The sequence below is a fragment of the Carassius auratus genome, unplaced genomic scaffold (assembly GCF_003368295.1).
Source record: "Carassius auratus strain Wakin unplaced genomic scaffold, ASM336829v1 scaf_tig00022436, whole genome shotgun sequence".
NCBI lineage: Eukaryota > Metazoa > Chordata > Actinopteri > Cypriniformes > Cyprinidae > Carassius > Carassius auratus.
In genome coordinates this window covers 3,554-16,119 of record NW_020525184.1, presented here as the reverse complement: position 1 = coordinate 16,119, position 12,566 = coordinate 3,554, and the positions used below count along the sequence as shown (strand labels likewise).

General features: G+C 33.7%; 1 protein-coding gene across 1 annotated transcript; it reads left to right on the top strand.

Annotated features, from left to right (window-relative positions):
• The first annotated feature begins 6,810 nt into the window (after positions 1-6,810).
• On the top strand, positions 6,811-8,472 carry LOC113077375 (lymphocyte antigen 6B-like). The gene is made up of 4 exons (XM_026249781.1): positions 6,811-6,893; positions 6,976-7,095; positions 7,498-7,620; positions 7,881-8,472. The coding sequence occupies exons 1-4, from the start codon at positions 6,845-6,847 to the stop codon at positions 7,946-7,948; spliced, it is 360 nt and encodes a 119-aa protein (XP_026105566.1). The 5' UTR covers positions 6,811-6,844; the 3' UTR covers positions 7,949-8,472.
• The last annotated feature ends 4,094 nt before the right edge of the window (positions 8,473-12,566 follow it).

Sequence of the window (12,566 nt, the reverse complement as noted above, 5' to 3'; positions counted from 1 at the left end):
ATGATCATTTGATTTAGATTTTTCCACAAAAACTTAAAATGAGGTAATATAAGAAACAATAGGCCTAATACGAATAAATAAACTTAATATCATATTTCGAAAGCATCCTGAATAGTGTGCAAAGCTTGAATTTTTAAGGGTGCTTTCATAGACTTTCTATTCTGAAGAAGTTTCTCAACAATGAATAAGTTATTTTTAATTACTATAGTTGTATGATTGATTGACAGTGATTGTTTGTTATTGTCCTGGTTAGATGGCATGTACAAGGCAAGCTTCCTGCTGCTGTTGTCTCCTCTGCTCTTCTACTTCCTGGTTCAGTGAATACACTTCAGATTCTACAGCTGCAGAAGAAACTGAATGATACACATATTTCTATTCATACTTTACTGAATGAAGTGTGCATGATGTTCTGCTGTTCTTTGGTAATCATGATTTGGGGAAAAGAAAATCTGTATTTGAATAAACATATTAAACAAAATTGTGCATCAACACTGTAACAGACAAATAACTATTAAAATTTAAATAATTAATATATAAAGATTTCCAATATCTGCAGTAATTTTGTAGCATGCTCAGTCAAGACTATATATTTCCCCTATATTTCCACTTCCCCTTTCTTTTCATATATATACAAATATGTATTTGCCTTTAAAAATAAAAATGAATAACAGAATGCAATACATAATTAATAAACAAAGTGCTAAACTTCTGCAATAAAAGATTTACATATATCAAATGTCTTTCTCTGTATTCTCCTTAATTTATTTTCATTACTTTTGGTCTAGCTGGGTTTAAAGGTGCAGTAAGTGATTTCTGAGAAACCATGATGATATTTGACATCGACACCAAAATAAAGACACAGCTAACTCTCCGATCTGTCCTGTTACTATAACAGATATTTCAACATCATATCTTGGTTCTTGGTTCAACGTATTGAGCAGAAATAAACGAACCTTGGTCTCTGTTTTACCATCCTTGCAAATGTCACGACTTTCACAACATATGATCTAACAAGTAATACATTTTGTAAATAATGTAAATAAATAATGTAGCTGATTATCACATAAAATATAAAATTTTGTCTAAAAAACATTTACTGCTCTTACACCAGTAAAAACAAGTTGGCAGTAAAAATGCAGAAATGCTTTACACATTGTACACAAGATATTATTAAATATTGAATAGCTTATTACTAAATTTATGGAAATGCTTTAGAATGTGGAATACCTATGCACTATTTATTATGACTTTTCACTCAATAAACTAGTTAGTAAGTTAGTTGTTAAGTTTAGTTATTGGGTAAGATTAGGGATCTAGAATAAGGTATTAATATGTGCTTAATTAGAACTAATAAATGGCTTATATTCTAGTAATAATTATGCTAATTAGCAACTAGTTCAGAGACCCTAAAATAAAATGTTACAGAGTTTATGATTCAGAGAAAACTAAACTTGTGGTTCTGTTGGAGAAGGATGTTTTATGTTATGATCTAATAAGTCATATGTAAACAACTGTTGATAACTCCTTTAAATATTAGATTAGTTTAAGAGTGATCGCCACCCATTGTAATCTGTGTTTATTAGTTGCCGTAGTTTAGTTAAATTAATTAAAAGTGATAATATTGCTGGAGGTCAGTTCATGACTTATCCACTTATTTTTTCACGCAAAATTTTAATGTGCGAGACTTCCGATTCATCATACATTGATAAATAACTAGAATAACAAAGTGCAGTGAAGATCAGTAAAGTTTCAAAATGCATTTAGCGACTTTTATCAGCAGGTGGCAGAAGATGATCTTTTGTCTACTGGTAAAACAAATATCTTTGCACTTAAACACTTAGGAACGCGTTTTTTAGAAGTTTTAGAAGTTTGATGCATTAATGTTTTGTTATTTTATTGATAATTATCAGTTTTTAATAATAATAATAATAACTGTTTAAAATGAACAGGATAAAAAAATATGAACACAAATAAAAATGCTGGTCTGATGTCATTGTGAATGCATGACACATGAGAAAGTGAATTTGTGAATAATGTCAAATGATGAGCTTACTGTAAGTGTATGTGACAATTGACATTAATAAAAAAAACAAGAAAATGGCTACTTTTTCAAGTTGGTGGTACATTTTCAAAACTTATCACACAATAGTTCAACAAAAATAAAAACAAATTTAAATACACAAAATCCCAAAGTATAATTTTCACTGCATGACATTTCATCAGTGAGTGTGACCATTTCACTCCATTTTTTATAATGCTTAATTTTCATTAACTGATCTTATAAGTGAATCAATCATAATCAGAAACACAACCAGAATCACCTTTATTCGTGTGCGCAAACACACAAGGAATTTGTTGTAGTTTTTAAGAAGCTCTTGGTACATATATCTGACATGAGAACAGAAACATTTAAATAAGACTTAACAATAATAATGTGTATGAATCTGGAACAGAAGATTTATGTTTTGTGCATTATTTATGCATTATTGTATATATACAGCTTATAGAAAATATGCATATTTACATAGTACTTAAGAAATGATGACACCAAAACAAACACACTCCTCACCTGTATTGCTCCACGTCCAAATCTAATATTGTGACAACCTGTAGGCTACTGTTTTCTCAGGCTGAAGCCAAAGTCAATTCACGTCTGTACAGTAGAGCACAGGAGAAGAAGATTCAACACTCTTCAGCAATAAAAAAAAAAAAACAATGAAGCACTAAAGTGCTTAGTTTATCTAAAGTCATTTTTGCTTATTAGTATGGTTGAACTGGATCACCAAGGGTCAGCAGCATTAATTACTAAAATGGGATTAGATACATTTGTGTTATTTAACATATTTAATTATTGCGGGTTTGCATCATATTCTGAGTTTACATTTCACAGTTTTAATTAATTTTGATTAGTACTAAACCTTTTTTTTTTTGCTTGTGAGTGGGATGAATTAATGCACATTCACATTTAGTCTAGAACTACATCATGTTTACACAGTACACAAAAAAAACTCTGAACTTCTCATAACTCCCAATGTGGGGACAGAAGACTTGTCAGTCAATAAAAACATTTAGTAAAACACAAACACAAGTAATTGGCATTACTTTTCTGAAAAAGTAACTCAGATATTTTCTTGTAGATTAAAAAGTAATGCGTTACATGACTTGTTGCTTGATAATAGTAATCTGATTATGTAACTCGCGTTACTAATGTATTACCCCCAACACTGCCTGGCATTACTTTTCAAGTCTTCCATCACTCGATAACAAACTAATAAACTTTTTCATTTTTCTTGCAATGCTGAAGTATGCTATTGTAAATGAGCAAAACTTTTGACACATTAGCATCTATATGAAAATAACTAGAAGAACAAGCAGTGTCACAAATAGTCAAACTATCTGTGCAACAAACTGGTGTATTTGATTCTGATGAATGTTGGCGAAAATTACTTTTAAAAACTTATGCATTACATTATAGCGTTATTCCCTAAAAAAGTAACTAATTATGTTACTTAGTTGCTGAGTAATGTATTACACAACTTTTGCATTACTTTTTACTTACTTTATTTGCTTTCAGCCCATTATGCTGCCATTCTGGATTGCATGCAGAATAGGACACAGGAGAGGAAAGTTTGATGCTCTTCAGCAATTTAAAAAAAAAGAAAAGAAAAGAAAGAAATGTTATCTTCATCAGAAGTCATTTTAATTATTGGTATGGTTAAATTGGATAATTGAAGGTCAGCACTTGTCAGTCAATAAATGCGAACACTGTGGAACAGTGTTTATTAACACTTGTTAATAAACTTGGTTTGAATACATAAAGAAAATCTGCATTAACATATTTAATTATTGAAGGTTTGTGTCATAGTCTGAGCTTGCATTTCATTATTTTATTTTTTTATTATTTGTAGAATGGATGAATCTGTTTTTGTGCAACTAAGATGAGTAAATGCATGATTAAATAAACATGACTAAACAAATTTAGTCTAGAAGTAACCATTATGTTTACACAGTGCACAATGTCTCTGATTAAATTATAATTTGATCTAACATGTAATACATTTTTAAGTCAAGTCTGCTTTATTGTAAATTCTTCCACATGTTTAATAAATACATACACAGAATAGAAACACTAACAGTAGAACATTAAATACAGATATGGAATGAGGTTCCGAGTTCAGTATAGTGCATGGGGAAAGGGGGGGGGGGCAAGGTCGGGAAGAAGCTAGGCTCCCTGACAGCCTGATGAATGAAGCTGTCCTTCACTGAATAAGCTGTATGTCAGGTGTGAGGGATCACCTGCGATGCAGAGGGCTTTATGGGTGAGACCTGTTCCGTAAATGTCCTGCGGGGAGACACCAATGATCTTCTCAGCTGCTGTCACTATGAGAGTTGCAGGTGCCATACCACACAGTGATGCAGCTAGTCAGGATGCTCTCGATGGTGCCTCGTTCCTGTAGTTTGTCTCATCTCTGTTGCTAATGAGACCCACCATTGTGTCGTGTCATCCACAAACTCAATAAAGAGGTTAGAGTTGTGTGATGGTGTGCAGTTGTGGGTCAGCAGAGTGAAGAGGAGAGGGCTCAGCGCACATCCTTGGGGGTCCCCAGTGTTCAGTGTGATGTTGGATGTGTTGCTGCTCATCCGTACTGCCTGAGGTCTACCAGTAAGAAAGTCCAACAGCCAGTTGCACAGCGAAGTGTTGAGCCCCAGCTGGACCAGTTTTTGGATGAGCTGTTGAGGGATGATTGTGTTGATTGCTGAACTGTCTATGAACAGAACAGCATTCTGACGTATAAGTCTTTTTTGTCCAGATGTGTGAGTGCTGAGTGGAGGGTAGTGGTGATGGCATCATCGGTTGAGAGGTTGGACCGATATGCAAACTGGAAGGGGTCCAGGGAGGTAAGAATTGATTTAATTAGGTAAACCTGAACTGGGAACACTTCCCATAACACCCGATGTACTTTCTACCACATCATTAGAAGAATGGCATCTACGCTAATATTAGTCTGTTTCTCTCTTATTCCGAGGTCACCGTAGCCACCAGATCCAGTCTGTTCTCAGATCAGAGGGTCACTGCAGTCACCCGGATCCAGTACGTATCCAGACCAGATGGTGGATCAGCACCTAGAAAGGACCTCTACATCCCTGAAAGACGGCGGAGACCAGGACACCTAGAGCCTCAGATACAGATCCCCTGTAAAGACCTTGTCTCAGAGGACCACCAGGACAAGACCACAGGAAACAGATGATTCTTCTGCACAATCTGACTTTGCTGCAGCCTGGAATTGAACTACTGGTTTCGTCTGGTCAGAGGAGAACTGGCCTCCCCAACTGAGCCTGGTTTCTCCCAAGGTTTTTTCTCCATTCTGTCACCGATGGAGTTTCGGTTCCTTGCCGCCGTCGCCTCCGGCTTGCTTAGTTGGGGTCACTTCATCTACAGCGATATTGTTGACTTGATTGCAATTCAATGATGAACTGCTTTTAACTTTCATTTTGCATTATTGACACACTGTTTTCCAAATGAATGTTGTTCAGTTGCTTTGACGCAATGGATTTTGTTTAAAGCGCTATATAAATAATGGTGACTTGACTTGATGTGATGCATGACTAGCCGTTCAAAGCACTTCATGAGGATAGGAGTTAGTGCATCTGGACAGTGGTCATTGAAGCAGGATGGAGACACTTGGTTATGTAGGCAGTGACAGTCTCTGAGTACTCTTGGAGGTCTGTGGGGTTTTGTATCTGGTAGTCTGCTTAAACCAGTCAGTGTTGTCAAAACAGTCTTGAAAAGCCTCTGACGACCCGTCTGGTCACACTTCTGTATCTGTTTGTGAACTGGTTTGGTGACTTTACCGAGCGGTCTGTATGCAGGCAGTGGCATGACAGTGATGTGGTCTGAGGCTCCGAGGTGGGGAGGGAGAGGGCCCTGTAAGCTCCTCTCTGTGTGGTGTAAACAAAGTCCAAAGTGTTTTTATCTCCTGTGGGAAATTTAATGTGTTTAAGTCTGCGTGACTGAAATCCCCAGCTAAGATGATTTATAAAATGTTGCAGATTTATTTAGCTGATTATCACATCCATTTACACCACTAAGAACATCATACTATACTTAAAACTAAATACTTAATAAAATATTGAAGAGCTTATTATTATGTAAACAGAAAATTTGTGGTTGTTTAGGTGGATATTTTCATTAGGCAAGTACTGTAGTAATACTTAAAATAATACATTGATATATCAAAACAATACTTTTTGCTTGTATAAAACCAATTTAATTTCATCAGCCTATGCTTTTAGACCACCAAGTTGATTTAATATTTTTTTAAACCCTTTTCCTCTTTGCTTTGCTTATGTTAGACAACTTTGTTTCTTTAATTATTTTGCTATTGTCTGTTACTTGCAAACTATCATTGTAGTTCTTCCTTTTTATATTAAAACCATTGCTTTATAATTAAATTCCTAGTTAATTATGTACACTGTAAAGAATTTAAAATAAAATACAATAAAATAATAGAAATGAGCTACATTGTGCTGTATTGATATAAAGAAAGTTTCTGCATCAACCTTTACTGTATTTGTTTTTTATTTTATTTTTATTTTTTGCACTTCATTGCACTGTGCTTTAGGGTTTATGAAAATGCCTATAAAATGTATGGATAATGTCCTGATAGAAAATCAACAATACATTTTCCATGGAATTTTTTTTTTTTTTTTTTTTACAGTGTAAGCAGTGTAAGTCTAGAAACTTGTGTTAAACTGTCATTGTCTCATAAAGACCCTCCCATTTGACACGCTATAAAATGAGCGCTGAAACAGACACAATATTTCATTCTCCTCCGGACCAAAGATGTATCTGCAAATCTCAGTTTTTCTTCTGTTCAGTCTTTTCACTGCAGGTAAAACGACAGTTAGTGTTTGCAATGTTATTGTGTACAAATAGATCTCTCTCTCTCTCACGGTCCCTGTTTTATTACTAAGGGCACTCTCTCAGATGTTACGAGTGTATGAGTCTGACGGGATCCTGTACAAATCAAAATGCGACAACATGTCCAAGTGGATCTACCAAGTGCATGACTATGACAACCGTGGCAGAAGTTGGTAAGTCCAATATGATTTATTAAAATGTGCTGTAATGTTTTTACTGATGGAGATGCTGTTATAATTTTCTGGTGTTGAAACAATGGAAATGTAAAATCTCACAGAAGTGCTTATTTCTGCTATAGGTAAGTAAAGGTCAATTACAAATTTCAGTAAACAGTACAACTATTTGTGCTACAAACCAGTGTATTTATGATTGCAACAATATATTAAAATATGTTAAGAAATCTCAGTATGAAATATCAAGCAACTTAGCTGTTTTCGTACAGTGAAAATAACAGGAAGGATGCAAGTTTAAATGTACATGAAATTAATCCGAAATCACATAACTGCAAATGTTGAAATGTTTCATTATTCTATCATACAGAGATTTATGTTTTTGTTTTTTTGTTTTTTTTGAAGGTCCCATTAAGATGACCAGTACATCTAAAATGTGTTCACCTTCATGTGACCCTGGGACCCAACAGATCGCGATTGGGTCAGTAACAACCCAGTGCTGTGACACTGACCTCTGCAATGCTGCAGGTATTCTTCTTTATATGGTCACACTTTAAATGAGTAAATAAAACAAACAATAGGGCTAATAAGACAAAACACAAGTGATTCTTTAAATGAACTAAATATCATATTTCAAAAGCATCCTGCATAGTGTACAAAGCTTGAGAGGCAGGTGCTTTCATAGACTTTTTATTCTGAAGAAGTTTTCTCAACAATGAATAAGTTATTTTTAATTACTATAGTTGTATGATTGATTGACAGTGAGTGTTTGTTATTGTCCTGGTTAGATGGCATGTACAAGGCAAGCTTCCTGCTGCTGTTGTCTCCTCTGCTCTTCTACTTCCTGGTTCAGTGAATACACTTCAGATTCTACAGCTGCAGAAGAAACTGAATGATACACATATTTCTATTCATACTTTACTGAATGAAGTGTGCATGATGTTCTGCTGTTCTTTGGTAATCATGATTTGGGGAAAAGAAAATCTGTATTTTAATAAACATATTAAACTAAATTGTGCATCAACACTGTAACAGACAAATAACTATTACAATTTAAATCATTAATATATAGAGATTTCCAATATCTGCAGTAATTTTGTAGCATGCTCCGTCAAGACTATGTATTTCCCTTATATTTCCTCTTCCCCTTTCTTGTCATATATTCAAATGTGTATTGGCCTATAAAAATAAAATGAATAACAGAATGCAATACATAATTAATAAACAAAGTGCTATAATAACTTCTGCAATAAAATATTTACATATATTAAACATTTCTCTGCATTCTCCTTAATTTATTTTCATTACTTCTGGTCTAGCTGGGTTTAAAGGTGCAGTAAGTGATTTCTGAGAAACCATGATGATATTCGACATCGACACCAAAATAAAGACACAACTCTCCGACCTGTCCTGTTACTATAACAGATATTTCAACATCATATCTTGGTTCTTGGTTCAACGTATTGAGCAGAAATAAAAGAACCTTGGTCTTCTGTTATTTCCATTAAGCTTGTGCTGAAATATTGCTTAAAACAAAACTTTTGATATCTCAAAAGTGCTCATATTTTTGCACGTTTAAAACAAAAACAACTAATTGAATAGATGGAGCCCAAACAACACCGAACCCCATTGGGTTTCATTTTATGGACAAAAAAACACACAAGCACAGAGACATTTTATTTAGTGGAACTCTAAAGAAAGAATGTCAAACAGGTTTGGAATGACATGAATAAATGATGACCGAATTGTCACTTTTGGGTGACCTTTTAAAATGGTTTAAGCGGACTGCAATTCCTTATCAAACATCCCATCGAGACCTGTGTTAAACTTCAACATAAAGACCCGCCAGTGTTAGAGGAAAACAAATTTTGAAACAAATAGATAGAAAACAGTTTCTGTTAGATTGTTCATGCTAACAATACGATTTATATCTAAAAAAAAAAAAAACTGTTTGAAATTAGAAAACTAAAAAATGTTAACATATCAATTTATCGTCAAAATGATGTGCAGTTTTTTTTTCTGAAGCATTCCTATTTTTAGGTGGCATCAGTGCTAATGTGAAGCTTAAACAATGTGTCTGTCTGTGTAAATGGGTCCATTGATGTCAGCAAGGATGAAAGACCTGTATCTATTGTGATGGATACAGCTGCTCAAACAAACTGCATTGTTCAGGGATGCCACTGCCTTACAGCAACAGGTGAGAAACTGCTCAAGGAAGAAGAAAGAAGAAAGTTATCGAGTTGTTTTTTTTTTTTTTTTTTGTAAAAACTTGAGGATACATGAAAGAGATTTTACTTTTCACATTTTTATTTAAACTTGCATTTGACTGTCAAGTAAAAAGGTTTATATTGTAAAGATGTACAATTAAATATCCTTCGTATTTGACCCGAGCAAAGTCATTTAGCAGCTACTTCAAGCAGCTAAAAAGCAAATGTGGTTTTTACTGTAGGTAATTAGTAATATGAAGGTTGGGAGTGTTGAACGTGACTTTGTGTTTAAAGAGAACGTTTACCCAAAAACTGAATGATCACAGAATCATAAAATGTGTGAACTACCACTTTAAGAAGCCGTATTGCACAAAATAACCAGTTGTCTTAAATAAAACAATATATTCCTAACAAAAAGGTTTCATTTCCTTGTTAAACTTTCATTTTCTCCTAAAGACCAATCCCTTCTGATAATCTATAAAATAAACAATGCAACAGAAATGTTATTTCATTCACCTCAAAAGATCAAGGCATTCCACGGTTTTTCCTCTGTTCATTCTTTTCACAGCATGTACAAAGAAAAATACTGCTTGAATAGTTGTCTTTTTATTACTATCTGGGAGAAAACACCTGACATTGCTGCTACAGTTTAACAGTGGCAACATTGGTATGTGCAGTATGATGGATTGAAATGTACTGTATTTGAAAATGACATTTAGCATCATTAGGTGGAAACATAATTTGTACATCTACTGTAGATCTTTGCACTTGCTGACATACTGCACAGCTGAATTATTTTAAGTTTCATTATTGTTGTATCAATTTGTTGTCCTTCTACTAATACTAATGCTGGTGCATACAGTCTCCATGCATCATGATTTTCAGGTCTGGGTTTGTGTGCAGGAACATCAAGCTCTTCAAGACCAGATTCAAAAAGATCTTTTTCAAATGTCTGTAGAAAGTGACTGTAAGACACAACATGAAGATTTTTGTTTACTTTCCTCGTCATAAAAAAAAAAAAATTATTAAAAAAATGTAAAACATGAACAAATCATAAGACACACGTGTCATTGAGAAAACTTGAAACATAAAAACGTCTTAAATGATGTATTATTGAACAAGAAATGGGATACCTATGATTAGGACATCCAAGCAAATGATTGTCCTAATCATAACATTGCAAAAAAATTAATTTGAGAAACTGTCCAAGAGGAATGAGAAAGTAACTCTATTCTCCTGTTTTGTCCTGTTGTTTTTTACACCCAATTCTTCACATTTCAAAGTAGATATAATTATAAATGTATAATAATATAAGTAATCAATTCTGTCCTATTTCTAATGTCATTATTATTAACAGAATGACGGGTAGACCTACTGTATATTGTTCAAATACACTTTCTTTATTCCTAATTTCTGTTTCGTAAGATATCTGAGTGTTTAATTAGTTTCTGTTAAGCTTTCTCTCATGAAGACCCATCCCTTTTTCTATTATAAAATCAGCACTGAAACACGATTTCATTCATTTCCTTATCAAAGACAGATCTGCAAATCTCAGTTTTCCTTCTGTTCATTTTTTTTCTCCTCAGGTACAAAGACAAATTGCTTGAATTTTAACTGAATACAAATATAGAGATGACTGGATGCCTCTCTCTTTTATTAATAAAGGACACTCTTGATGCTGTTATGAGTGCCCAAATACGATAGGTTCTAGTGCAGAACCACTGGTAACAACACGATATGGATCTGGAAATGTACTGTTATAATGGAGTAATGGTGATGCTGCAAAAGTGTAAATGTATGACTGAAAGCATACAATACTGGTAGAGATTTATTCAGCTTAATTCATTTTCACACAGAATTTAGTGTAAATGATATCACCTTAATATAAAATATGTTTCAAATTAGAAAAATGCGGTTTTAGACTAGCTGTGAAAAATACATACTTTATATTTTGTAGGGCTGTCCTCAACTAAAGATTTTTTTAGTGTCATGTTTATATTAATAAACCATATAATTAATAATATTGAGCCTTTAATTGACTATAACCTGTCAGCGCTCAAGCGCAACCATAAAGCTTGCCACAGCACACTGGTGTTGGTAATATTCACTTCCACTGAAAAGAACTGCTTCAGTTCAGCAATATTCATTAGCTCCCAAATTGTGGGCGTGTCCTTGAGACAGCAGAAGGGATGCAACTGAAAGCATCAGTAATGAAGTATCAATGTTAAGCATTAGAGCATCAGTGTCAAAATAATGCATAGTTTGTGTAATAATGGTAAATCTTACCATTAAGCGAATAACCTACTGTATAGGCTTATATAGTTTTTTACACTTTGATGTGTTTAGTTTTTATAAATTTAATTTGTGGGCCTTTCATGTTTGTTGAAATATTTTGTATTAGTTTACAACAATGCCTAAAACAAACCTTTATGAATGTATCTGTGGCCTAATAAAATGTATGTAAGATAGCCTGAGGATCCTCATTCCTTCTTTCATCAACTTTTTTATTTTGACTGTTTATATCAAAATTATAGTCAAAAAATTATATTGTTGAGTATATAAATATTAGTTACATTCATTCAAATTTCACTATGACAAGTATATATATAACTCACATTGAAAAGACAAGTCAAGTTGTGTGAAAGTATGTCTGTGTAGAATAAATTAAGTGAATTTCTTGGGCCAGATGCATAAACTTAGCCACCTTAAGACTGTGTCTTAAGAACTAGTTTGACCAGCTAGCTGTTGCAACATAATAAAAATAAAAATAAAAATAAAATTATTTGAAACGTGTCGTCCTTTTGGAAATGTTGCACATCGTAGAAACAGCTTTTTTTTAAATAAACCTTAAAATGCATTTAGCTTTATTTTCCAGCAGGTGGCAGCAGATGATCTCTTGTACCAAAACAACTCTTTGCACTTGTGGAAGCTACATGCTGAACAACTAAACTAAACGGGCTTTAAGTGAAAAATCATCATCTTCTAAACTCCCAGGAAGATTGACAGTGCTCATTGATCGACCTCTGATACTAATAAACAGATCAATAAATGGATAAAGTAAAAACTGTTGTAGAAAATGTAATCAGTTTTATCAGAGGGTGCCGAAATCAAATGATGACCATTATGTATGTTTGAGCTCAAATCTAATCTTGTGCATTTGGCATGACAATAATATTAACATCTTTTACTAAATCAATCACATGGGTTGCTTAATATGTCTTGTGTTTGTCTCTTGTACAATAAAACTCAAAACACCCAAAGCAAGCC